Source organism: Cheilinus undulatus, linkage group 6 (assembly GCF_018320785.1).
Source record: "Cheilinus undulatus linkage group 6, ASM1832078v1, whole genome shotgun sequence".
Classification (NCBI taxonomy): Eukaryota; Metazoa; Chordata; class Actinopteri; order Labriformes; family Labridae; genus Cheilinus; species Cheilinus undulatus.
In genome coordinates this window covers 1,806,820-1,819,458 of record NC_054870.1, presented here as the reverse complement: position 1 = coordinate 1,819,458, position 12,639 = coordinate 1,806,820, and the positions used below count along the sequence as shown (strand labels likewise).

General features: G+C 39.6%; 1 protein-coding gene across 1 annotated transcript in view; it reads left to right on the top strand.

The window, feature by feature from the left end:
* Window positions 1–1,657: 1,657 nt before the first annotated feature.
* The window catches only part of si:dkey-192p21.6 (uncharacterized protein LOC565246 homolog), a 34,400-nt gene continuing 23,418 nt past the window's right edge, over window positions 1,658–12,639 (top strand). Inside the window, exons 1-3 of the mRNA XM_041789985.1 lie at window positions 1,658–1,728; window positions 2,624–2,654; window positions 2,765–2,925. Coding sequence (XP_041645919.1) covers window positions 1,668–1,728; window positions 2,624–2,654; window positions 2,765–2,925 — 253 coding nt within the window. The 5' untranslated portion in view covers window positions 1,658–1,667. The remainder of the gene's footprint in view (window positions 1,729–2,623; window positions 2,655–2,764; window positions 2,926–12,639) is intronic.

The following is a 12,639-nucleotide window of genomic DNA, read 5'->3' as shown; positions in this document are numbered from 1 at the left end:
GATATTGTGATAATATTGTTATCGTGACTTTTTTTGCCCATGATAATTGTGAAGTGAAAATCTGATACTGTGACAGCCCTAATATATACACACCCACATGTACCTACAATTTTATATATACATATATTCAAAATATTGCTATAGATCGCCTTGCTCAAAGTATCACAATGTAACGCAATATATTGATATCAACACCCCTCTACTGAGATATGTATTGTATCGCCAGATTCTTGCCAATACACACCCCTACACGATGGTCTGGTGTGTTTTGAGCTTTAAAACATGCAAGATGCAAAAATCCAAGCTCATGGAGGGGACCCTCCCTATGTATGAAAAATGACACATTCTAAGTCAATAAAAATGAAACAATATTAAATATTCTGTTGATTAAACACTGATTTAGATAGGCTTACATGTGAAAATAATGTTTCATATTTATTTAGTTCCACTAAATGCCACTAAACCTAACCTTAAGTTATCTAAAGTATTAAATATATGCAAACATTTTATAAGGTTTATACTGCATATCTTATAACGCACTGATTTATAGTTTCTGTTTAACCCAGCTCATGTGCCAGCAGTTTTAGTTTTACACAAACTAAAGTCTGCATAAAACAATACTTACATCAGCAATCCAACACCAAGGATGGTTGTGGTTCAAAGTAATTGGCCGATAAGCCCCAACATTCACCAGGTCTCATCTGGCGTGTAACCTATGGCTTTGTTGCTATGGTGACTAATGGATGTTCTTCAAAATGAAGATGATTGCTTGCATGGTTTTGCGTTTGTGTGTGCATGGGCGGGAGAGAGAGAGAGAGAGAGAGAGAGGATACGTGGACATGCGCAGCAGGATTTCACTTAGAAGCCCTTTGAGATGATAGTGTGCGATTAAAATCTCGTATCAGCAGGTTGGGGCTAAAAGAGGAGTAATGGCTTTGGTGCACCTCTTAATTGAATCTTGGCTGAAAAAACAAGAGGGAGTCAGAGGATACAGCCTTATCAGACAGCCTTATGCCTAGATGTTGTCCTAATCCTGTTATGGCTCCTAAAGAAACTATGATAATACAAATTTTAGTGTTTTTGATTAAATAACACAATTTGAAACATAAACTCTGGTATTTGGGACATTGATAGGACGTCATTAAACCTCTGCAGCAGCTCCATTGTGCTACTATTTACCCTGTAAATGTCCCGGCCCATTGTCTGACAAGCAAAGCAAGCATCTTTATTCCTCCTCTGTCTGATTCAGTGAAGCACTCCATTACATATGCTGTATTTTAGCAGCCTTGGCCAGTGCTAAAGCATAAAGTGTATTATATATCAGATGCAAAGTCTTAAGTCAGCATTCCTGCTCGAGGGGATCCAGAGGACAAGTCCTCATTTCCTGAGTGATTCATAAAGCTTAGATTGTATTACCTTGCAGTTAGAGTGACAGCGAATGAATGAGCAAATTTCACTTTAACTCAGAAGATAATTTTGTGCCAAATGTATATTTTGGACGAGACAACACCTAGACACAAACATGTTATTTTCCTGTCTCTATATTTCTAATAGTTTCAATAAATCATGCAGCACTGGTCTACAGCATTAAAAAACGGTGCTGCATGCATTATTTTTGATAATCATTGTTATCATTGCTCCATCGTTGCAGGTTGTCCTTGACAGTTATGGTTTTTGTGAACTATGGTGGAGGAGGCTACTGGTTTTTTCAACATGCACCATGGAACGGTAAGACATCTGGAAATGCACAAGAGTTTGAACTGGTAAAATAAAATGACTAGACAGCTTTAAGGCCAGATCAGATCACACAAATTCAGACAGATTCGGCCTGAGCCCATTGTTGCAGTCGCTCTCTAGTAGCATGACATAATCAATGCACCTGCTCGACCACGAATCGCCAAGACTGCTATGTTAGAATTTTCCTGCACCCTGATGTGACATCAGTGACATTTATTCTGATGTCTACTTGTGTAGTGTTTGCTCCCTACCTTTGTATCATCATTTACCATTGTGGTATTGTCCAGTTCATCTGTTTGCATACAGTGAGGCTAGCATAGCTAACTGGGCTCATGTTCCACATCCATAGCCCCAGTTCCATTTGAGGGACAGCCAGTCTACATTGGGACAAGTCCACAGCGCTCCCTTGTTGTTTTATTCTTTGCTGATAGTTTAGAAAAGTTCAAAGGAAGTGCAAATTGATGCAAAGAATACTGCAAGGAAATCTTGTCTAATTTTTTAAAAGTCAATTAAAGTATAAACCAAGGGAAGAAAACAAACTAATCTGACGAAGAAAAAGCCAATCCACTAAAGTGAACAGAGACACAACAGAACAGAGATTTTTTAAATCATTGTCATTCTCAGGGAGTGTTCAGATTTCATATCTACAGAGGTGTATGGGTTTCCTTAAGGTTTTGCTACAGAAACAGGAAGGCAGATATTCATGAATCACCTGCTTACAAAATAAAGGTTAACAACAGAAAAACCACATTGAGGAATTAGTGATGCTTTAGTTCTTGTAAACTACATTTTAAATACCAGAATAGAGCAGGAACTGTGGAATCTGTCATGTGATATCAAATTCAGTGTTAACTGATAACAGTGTATGTCTCTGGATCTGATGCAGGTCTGACTGTGGCAGATCTTGTGATGCCGTGGTAGGTTTGGTACAGGAGCAGCATCAGAACATTTCCATCCCCATTCCCCCTCCATTTCAGATAAATACAGTCATGTTTATGTCGCCAACACCTGACCTACCTTTTTCCAGGTTTGTGTTTATTATTGGAACCTCAGTGGTGCTGGCGTTCAGATCCATGCAGAGGAGAGGCGTCAGCAGACTGCAGCTGCTGCGTAAAATCACTTGGAGAACAGCCGTCCTCATGATGCTAGGTTTCTGCTTCCTCAACTACTCTCCAAGAGATGGACCACGTAAGTACAAACACAGAGCAGAAGATAGTCGATGACTCTAAAAGGTTATTTATAGAGATGTTCCGATACCACGGTGTTGGGTGTCAGTCAATACCGAGGCCTGATCCGATACCAGTGTGAACTTTAGACTGACTGTGCAGACTAGTAGGCCTAAATTATTTTGGACCTATATTTGACTCAGAACATGACTCAAATAGAAATATAATGTACAGCATCTCTGTGAGCCTAAAGTTGTTTTTCTCCTGATTTCTGAGTTTTACTGCTAAATTTTTAAATAACAATAATACAGGGGGCTGCATCACAGGCTCCCTCTATCGCTCTCTCCTTTATGCTCTATTCAGGCAGCATCATGTAATTACAGAACAGCCTGCCATTGGCTGACAGACCCTCACAAAGGGAAAACAATATGACGGTTAGCATTTAAGCTAGCCATAATAATTGGTCGTAATTGGATTAAAATGGATAAAAAGGCATTTGATATTGTGTTTACTGGTGTGGATTTAATCATTAAAGTCTCCAAAAGTCACACAAGTTCCAGGCTCACTGAAAATGCTGCTGCAAAGGGATTCAACGGCATCAATAGAGCCCATGGGAAGGCACAACAGCTAGCTTCAAGAGGAAAAACAAGTGAGAGGCAAGTGTGTCACTTCTTGTTGTGTACAACAGCGCCGGTCTGGAAGGCATTTTAACGATCACATTCAGAGAGAAACTGTCACACAGACACCATTCTTTGGTGCTACAGGGGATCCTTTGTTTCTTCTTCGCTGATCTAAAAATGGTAGCTAAGCATGCTGTGTTTTCTGGCAGTGAAGAAGAATTGATTTCCGGTTTATAGCGCTAACAGTTAGCATGGCTAAACAAAGCAAAATATAAAGCTAAACCAAACGGTATACTGGTACATAAACTTGTGTTTTCATCGATACCAATACCTGCATTTTAAGCAGTATCGGAAGTGTCTCCTGAGACTGGTATCAGAATTGGAACAAATAGTCATTTATAAATATGCTTGTTCTTTTTTTCATATGACGTCAGTCCACCCTTTGCAGCTATAACAGCTCCAACTCTTCTGGGAAGGCTTTCCATGAGGTTTAGGAGTGTGTTTATGGGAATTTTTGACCATTCTTCCAGAAGTACATTTGTGAGGTCACACACTGATGTTGGACGAGAAGGCCTGGCTCTCAGTCTCCGCTCTAATTCCTCCCAAAGGTGTTCTCTGGGGTTGAGGTCAGGACTCTGTGCAGGCCAGTCAAGTTGATCCACACCAAACTCTCTCATCCATGTCTTTATGGACCTTGCTTTGTGCACTGGTGCACAGTCATGTTGGAACAGGAAGGGGCCATCCCCAAACTGTTCCCACAAAATCTCTTGGTATGCTGAAGCATTCAGAGTTCCTTTGACTGGAACTAAGGGACCAAGCCCAGCTCCTGAAAAACAAGCCCACACCATAATCCCCCCTCCACCAAACTTTACACTTGGCACAATGCAGTCAGACAAGTACCGTTCTCCTGGCAACCCCCAAACCCAGACTGGTCCATCAGATTGCCAGATGGAGAAGCGCGATTTGTCACTCCAGAGAACGCGTCTCCACTGCTCTAGAGTCCAGTGGCGGCGTGCTTTACACCACTGCATCCGACATTTTGCATTGCACTTGGTGATGTATGGCTTGGATGCAGCTGCTCGGCCATGGAAACCCATTCCATGAAGCTCTCTACCACTGTTCTTGAGCTAATCTGAAGGCCATGTGAAGTTTGGAGGTCTGTAGCGATCGACTCTGCAGAAAGTTGGCCACCTCTGCGCCTTAGCATCCACTGACCCCGCTTCGTCATTTTACGTGGCCTACCACTTGGTGGCTGAGTTGCTGTTGTTCCCAATCGCTTCCACTTTGTCATAATACCACTGACAGTTGACTGTGGAATATTTAAGAGCCAGGAAATTTCACCACTGGACTTGTCGCACAGGTGGCATCCTATCACAGTACCACGCTGGAATTCACTGAGCTCCTGAGAGCAAGCCATTCTTTCACTAATGTTTGTAGAAACAGTCTGCATGCCTAGGTGATGATTTTATACACCTGTGGACATGGAAGTGATTGGAACACCTGATTTACATTATTTGGATGGTGAGTGAATACTTTTGGCAATATAGTGTATGTCCTCTGCAAAAATAGATATTAATCTCTGATGAAAAATAGTTTTCATCACAACGTCAGTGATGTTTTTCAGGATTTCTTATCATAAGACACACAAACCTGCAATGACGAATCATTAATTTAGTGGCTTTAGGATCTAGACTTCTTGGTTTTATTATAAACGTTTCACAGACAAAAATATTAATCAAATATTTGGATATCTGATTACTAGATTGATCAGTGCTCATTTATTTGAGCCCAAACATGCGGACTAGAAGTTTGACTCAGTTCCTGTAAAAACAGAGTGAGGAGAGAAAAACAAAGGTTTGGATAGAAGACAAGTGTTGGGTTCTAGATTCATGATAAAAGCCAAAGATGCAGGGCTGTTCAGGTTAACAGAGGAGAATTGTGCTGCAGATCCCCATTTTATCATCCGCCAGGGGATGTAAGGGGCGCCTTTCACACATTATCCATCCCTGCTGCTAATGGACTTTCCTGGGTGGATGTCTGCATAACTGGGTTAACAAAAATATTGTTACTGTGTGAAGGCTCAAGAATCCAGCACCAAGGGACGTTTAGCAGAGGCAGAATGAGCAAAAACATCGAGGGCATAATGGACGATTACAAACAGATAGTGTTACAGCCTTCAGTCCTGTGCAGCTGCTGCAGAAGCCGATCATAACATCACTGTGACTTTATCATAAACCGGAGCTTTCCCCGTCTCCAAGGACGTCCTTGGCAGGTCAGACCCAATAAATCAAATCAGAGGATGGAGTCATCTCAGCTGAATCCGTTAAACGGTCGGCTCATCAGACAAAAAAGAAGGGTGTTAGTCTGTAAAAACCAAAGCAAAAAATGTAAAATAAACTAAACAAACAGCTTTTACCATTGACTTTAGTGAGCACTCGTGTTATAACCACTTTGTGTTGGAAAAAAATGGTGAAAATGAAGATCTCTTCTTACCTCTCTTTTCAGATCAAAGCTTCAATACTTAGATGTTAGATATGGATATAAAGCAGTCTGAAATGACACTGTGATTTAGGTTGAAGTTTACTTGAAGGGTGATGAAGCATTACATCAGAGTTGACCAGAGAAATGGTGTTTTCTCTTTATTCTTGATACTCAACCACATACTGGAGACTGGGACGCCATCCCCTTGGTTACTGGAGCCAGTTGTAGAACTGGTCTTCTTCTTAAAACCATGACAAATGAGTGAGAACAAAATACCATTCTGCATAGGATAATATCATACATGAACAATATCGACCAAAACCGTGCTTGGACAGAGTGTTTTTTTTTTTTTGTTGTTGTTTGTTTGTTTTTGGTTTGATGAAGGTGGGGTCAGGAAATCATGTTTAAATCCCTGCTGAGAGGATGTCCACATTAAGAAATGCCTCTTTTTGAACATTTCCGGCTCATTTAATGTATTTCTAATTGCTCATGCTGTCTTTTTATGTGTTGTTTTTTATCCTGACTTGGAGTCCTCCGTAAAGTTTGAATTGAATTCATCTCCGCTCACTGTGCCTGTGGAATCAGGTTTTATTCAATCGAATGCTGAGAGTGCACAGACACGGGAAGCAGACGGCAGAGCTTTTATTTCTCAGAAGGATTAAATGTTCGAAGGTTTACAATCAAACAACCTACTGATCAGAAACCAAACCAGAAATATTTATACTTGTTTGCACCTGTAAATATCTCCCTTAGATAGTTTTACTAGATAGTTTCATTCTGGTACAGATAAAACCCTGTGAGATTATAACATGCAGGTTTACCATGAAAAAAGATTTTTCTTGGTGGTAAATAATATCCAATCAAATTGTTTTAAATTATACTTAAAGAAATCAAGTAAGCAAAATAACTTAGTTACAGTGGATACATTTTATAATATAAAATCTATTTTTTTTCTCTGCTCAGAAATGCTGGGTATGTCCTGGAAAGTGGCGTGTCATTGCTTGTTTTGTTGGTGGATTCATCGGTGCAGCAGTGGGTGTGGTGTGACTTTATATTTGGATCCTTCACATTGAAGACTCTTTTATGTTTCTGTATGAGATGTTTAGACTTTTACACCATGAGTGAAGTTAACCACCCAGTTTGTGACATTCTGCCTGTGTAAGTTCTGAGTAGAGCTGAGCAGCCCTTCCTACCACAGAGGTCATAAGTCTGTCTCTTCTTCACCACCAGCCACCGCTCCCACAGGTCTACAAGAGTATATCTGGACTTGCTTTGTGGTGCTTTCTTCATCTTTGGTGACGATGGTGTTTTCCAAAGCTTTGACTGCTGTTTTGCCTCAGGTTGATCATTTCCAACCATTCGTTCAGGTTGTTGAATGTTTTCAGAAGTTTCGAATGGTCTTGGATGTCCAGAACGTTCCTGGTCTTGGACCTGCTCTCTGCCTTCACTAAGTCTTTAGTTCCATTCAAACACATGACTGTGACATGCAGAGTTCCCCCCACACCCCAGTTAATCTACCAAAAGATTCAGCTGCTGGTTTGTTCAGTTTCACGAAAAACACTTCAGTCAGTAGCTAGCAGTGAAATAAAGACATCACTGATTGGAAACTTACAGCAGTTCAATCGGGAGAGACTTAATACAAGTTTAACTATGATTTTTTGTTTTTTTTACAAGTTTGGAAATGTTTGAAATTGTGAAACGTCTTTGGCGAATAGACTCCATCATGATGTCTTTATGAACTTGAAGAGTAGTGAGGCTGTCATCGGGATAGAATATCCCCCATGGAGTCTAGACACTGGCGGTGGTGATGGAAGGAGTAAGATAAGATGAATAAGACCTCAGAGGAACGTTGTTTAATAGCCAGTCCAAAATGCCTTTTCATTCCTGAAAATAAAGGTCCAGACCAATGAATCCAACAGCCTCAGACAAAGAACAAGCAATGACACACGCTCACTAGCAGTAAATGTTGGGTATGTTTCTTGGCAGTTTATGAGGTTTATCTGTCGTTCAAACAGTTACTGTTAAAAATAAGTATTGTAGATAAAATGCACCCACTACTGACTAAATTTATCAGAGTATAATTCCAACAGCTTGACTGGCCTTCATCTACCACCCTCAGAAATCTCTGTTTGATAGATAAATGTGTGGGTAAGAACCTTCTGGGTTGTCTCATTTCCTCCACTTATTTGATTAGCAGGATCAATGACCGGGGTAACACTGTTTTTGCCACTCTGTTCACAATGAGGTTTTCAATTAACTAATGTGTAGATTACCATCAATCTCTCAACCACCAGCCCGTCTCTTCCTTGTTAGACCAGGAGATAACTGAGAATCTTTGATTAGCTTCCCACTCTCCTGACATGTCTGTATCCTAAAGGCTAGAATTATTTCCCTGAGTGCCCTGATGTCCTCTAGCTCCTTCAGCAGCAGTGGAGTGATGGACAGGATGCTCGCATGTTATTGGATCAGCTTCATTGTTCAAACTGTTCTCATGGTAGGAGGTGACATCGGTGAGTCAAAGCTTAGATTAGAATGGCTGTAATCATCCTTTTTTCTTTATTATCACAGTATTAAAACAGACGCTCCACATGGTGATTCCTACAAAAGCATGCCGTCCACATTATTATGGACAATGACGGCCTGCTGCTATAGACCCGCCTGTTTACAGCTGCTGCAACCACCAACATCAGCCCAGATGTTAGACTGATTTAAGAGCTGCTCATATCTGTCCTCTTTCCTCTACCATCTGAGGAGTCATGATCCTGAGTTTTGATTCACTGTTTCAGAGTTTGATTTGTTCTCTATCTTATTATCATCTGTTCCCCTCCTTTTGTTTCCTACGGACTTCTTTGTTCTCTTCCCTCTTATAATGTTTTTTGTTTGTTTTATTGTCATTTCATCCTCTTGTGTTTCCTTATATTTCCTAAATTTGACTTTCCTGTGTTTATTGTGTTTTTTGTTTCCTTGTTCTTTTGTGTCGTCCTTGTTTCCTGTTTTATTTTGACATTCTCATCCCTTGGTCGTGATTCTTCCTGCGTTTGTCTCACCTGTCTCTAATCAGTCCTCGTCTGTTTTCTATCTTTAAGGCGTTTCTTCTTTCTCAGTTATTCCCAATGTTTGTGAAATCATCACCAGTGATGTTTCCGTGCCTCACGGTGTTTTCTTGGTTTTCCTCCTACCCATCAGTGTTAGTTTTACCAACTAAAACTAAAAATGTTTGTAGACTACCCTAAGAGAGGGACAAGCTAAAGTAGATCTTAGGTGATAAAAACTCTGGTTGGTTTTTATCAAGGCCACTGATAGGAGATCTAAATGTTAGACGCTCCAAATTCATGATTTTTCTCTACTGTGCATCAAAACTATGTCAGTATTTTCATCCGTGTTTTTAAAGAGTTGATCATGCATTAAAGAGTGTTTTACATTTAGAATAATTTTGCAATATGGCTGATCAAATACTCTAAAACGATGAGTAAAGACTAAAAAATACAGAGCTTAACAAATGTATTAGACCAGCTGTCATATTTGTCTCAGAGACCATCCAGCATCATGAAGTGCTTTAATGTGGAGTTTTTCTTTTTCACTGAGCTCTCCACATTTTACCATTTTGAACAGGAATGAGGGATTTCAAACTGAATACAAATATGAGCCGGCTCACTGGGCTTCTCTGAGAAGTCAGAAATGAATCAAGCATAACATTCAACCACTAAAACTCATTTTTCTGTTCAGGAATGCAAGTAAATATAATTTGACATATTAATCAAGAAATATTAATGTGCTTCACTATTTTTTCAGGGATTTTTTGTAAATCAGTAAATTTGAAAATTCATGGGTAACAATAATAATTATATTTTAGCATTAAAATATCATTTGGGTTAAAGAGCTTCTACATATCGGTGTATTAACCACTGCAGAAACATCAAAAATGATTTTGGTAATTACCAATGCTGTTAATTTAGGGCAGCTGTGGCATAAACCTGACTTTGGTTAGGGTTAGGATGGTCTAATAAATTTGTTAAGCACTGTATATACATATATATTTACTTTATTGGCGTCATATTAGTACAGTGACAGACAAACACGTTTTGTCAAATGAGTTTGGACACCACCTTCAGATTACATTGCTAGTTTGCTGATTTTTTTTCCACCAACTAATCCCTCTTAGAATGTGGGAATTATATTGATAAAATTATCCATGATTCAGTTTGGTAAATGTCAAGTGTTGAAGTAATGATGAATTGATACTTAAAGAATTACATCCTAAATGCATTTAAACAGTGAACAGCATGTTTAAAACACTGTTGGTAAAGACACATATTTAACTTTATCACATAATTAGCACCATGGACGAAGCAACAGCTGCTGAGCCTTTCATAAAATATCATTTAACATTCAGCTCATTTAACTTTATTGATTTAACAAGAATAAAGCTGTATTTATTGCAGCAAATATTTATTTCAGAACAACCACTGTTGACACTAAATCACTTCAGTAAGCCTTTAGAAGAATCACGTTTTGCCGTTATTGTTACTGTATGGGAAGTTCCACTCACATTCATAGCTACAGTAGACCCCAGGAATAATGTGGTATCCCTCTCATTTACTTATTTACAGCTCACAATACAAATGGTGTGAACATGTGATTACAAAAATATATAACTATTTTCAAATTCGCAGTGAGTTCCTATCGAAACAACAGTTGTTCGTAGTTAGCATCTATCGTTAGCTGCTGTACTAGAATAAATGTATTTGATGTTCTTCTGCTTTAGCACCCGAATTTTCGCCCACATTTAGAATTACAGTAGCGGCCCCAGGAATAAGGTGGATTCATTTTCATTTTAAATTGCGTTACAACTTAAGACCTTAAAAGGAACATCTGCATGATCAGACCAGTTCATCTACAGTCGTGGAAAAAGTATGTGAATCCTTTTGAGAATTCTTGGATTTCTGTATAAATTGGTCATCAAATGTGCTCCGATCTTCATCTAATTCACAACAATAGACAAACACAGTCTGCTTAAACTAATGCTGCACAAAAAATGATATGTTTTCATGTTCTTATTGAACAAAACATGTAAACATTCACAGTGCAGGATGGAAAAAATATGTGAACCCTTAGGCTAATAACTGGTTGACCCTCCATTGGCAGCAATAACCTCAACCAAAGGTTTCCTGTAGTTGCAGATCAGACCTGCACAACGGTCAGGAGGAATTTTGGACCATTCCTCTTTACAAAACTGTTTCAGTTCACCAAATTTTTGGGATGTCTGGTGTGAATCGCTCTCTTGAGGTCATGCTACAGCATCTTAATGGCATTGAGGTCAGGACTCTGACTGGACCACTCCAGAAGGCGTATTTTCTTCTGTTGAAGCCATTCTGTTGTTGATTTACTTCTATGCTTTTGGTTGTTGTCCTGTTGCATCACCCATCCTCTTTTGAGCTTCAGTTGGCGGACAGATGGTCTTAAGTTTTCCTGTAAAATGTCTTGATAAACTTGGGAATTTATTTTTCCATCAATGACAGCGATCTGTCCAGGCCCTGAGGCAGCAAAGCAGCCCCAAACCATGATGGCCCCTCCACCATATTTCACAGTTGGGATGAGGTTTTGATGTTGGTGTGCTGTGCCTTTTTTTCTCCACACATAGCGTTGTGTGTTCCTTCCAAACAACTTAATTTTGGTTTCATCTATGGACAGAATATTTTGCCAGTAGTGCTGTGGAACATCCAGGTGATCTTTTGTAAACTTCAAATGTGCAGCAATGTGTTTTTTGGACAGCAGTGGCTTCCTCCGTGGTGTCCTCCCATGAACTCCATTCCTGTTTAATGTTTTACTTATTGTAGATTTTTCAACACAAATGTTGGCATGTGCCAGAGATTTCTGTAAGTCTTTAGCTGACACTCTAGGAGTCTTCTTCACCTCATTGAGGATTCTGCGCTGTGTTCAGTCATCTTTACAGGACGACCACACCTAGGGGGAGTAGCAACAGTGCTGAACATTCTCCATTTGTAGACAGTCTGTCTTACCATGGACACATGAACATCAAGGCTTTTAGAGATACTTTTGTAACCCTTTTCAGCTTCATGCAAGTTAACAATTTTTGGTCGTAGGTCTTCTGAGAGCTCTTTTGTGCCAGGCATGGTTCACATCAGGCAATGCTTCTTGAGAAGAGCAAACTCAAAACTGGTGTGTGTTTTTTATAGGGCAGGGCAGCTTTAATCAACACATCCAATCTCATCACATTGATTGGACTCCAGGTTGGCTGACTCCTGGCTCCAATAAGCTCTTGGAGAAGTCGTTTGCCTAGGGGTTCACATACTTTTTCCACCCTGTACTGTGAATGTTTACATGTTTTGTTCAATAAAAACATGAAAACAAATCATTTTTTGTGCAGTATTAGTTTAAGCAGACTGTGTTTGTCTATTGTTGTGAATTAGATGAAGATCAGAGCACATTTGATGACCAATTTATGCAGAAATCCAAGAATTTTCAAAGGGTTCACATACTTTTTCCAGCGACTGTATAGTTGGATAGATCTCTCATATGTATGTTAACTAAAAACTCACCAGATATCTGCATTTTGAGTAAGTTTGAGCTTATAAACTCACCAGGACGCCGCCATGTTTTGGTCCGTGCTGGAA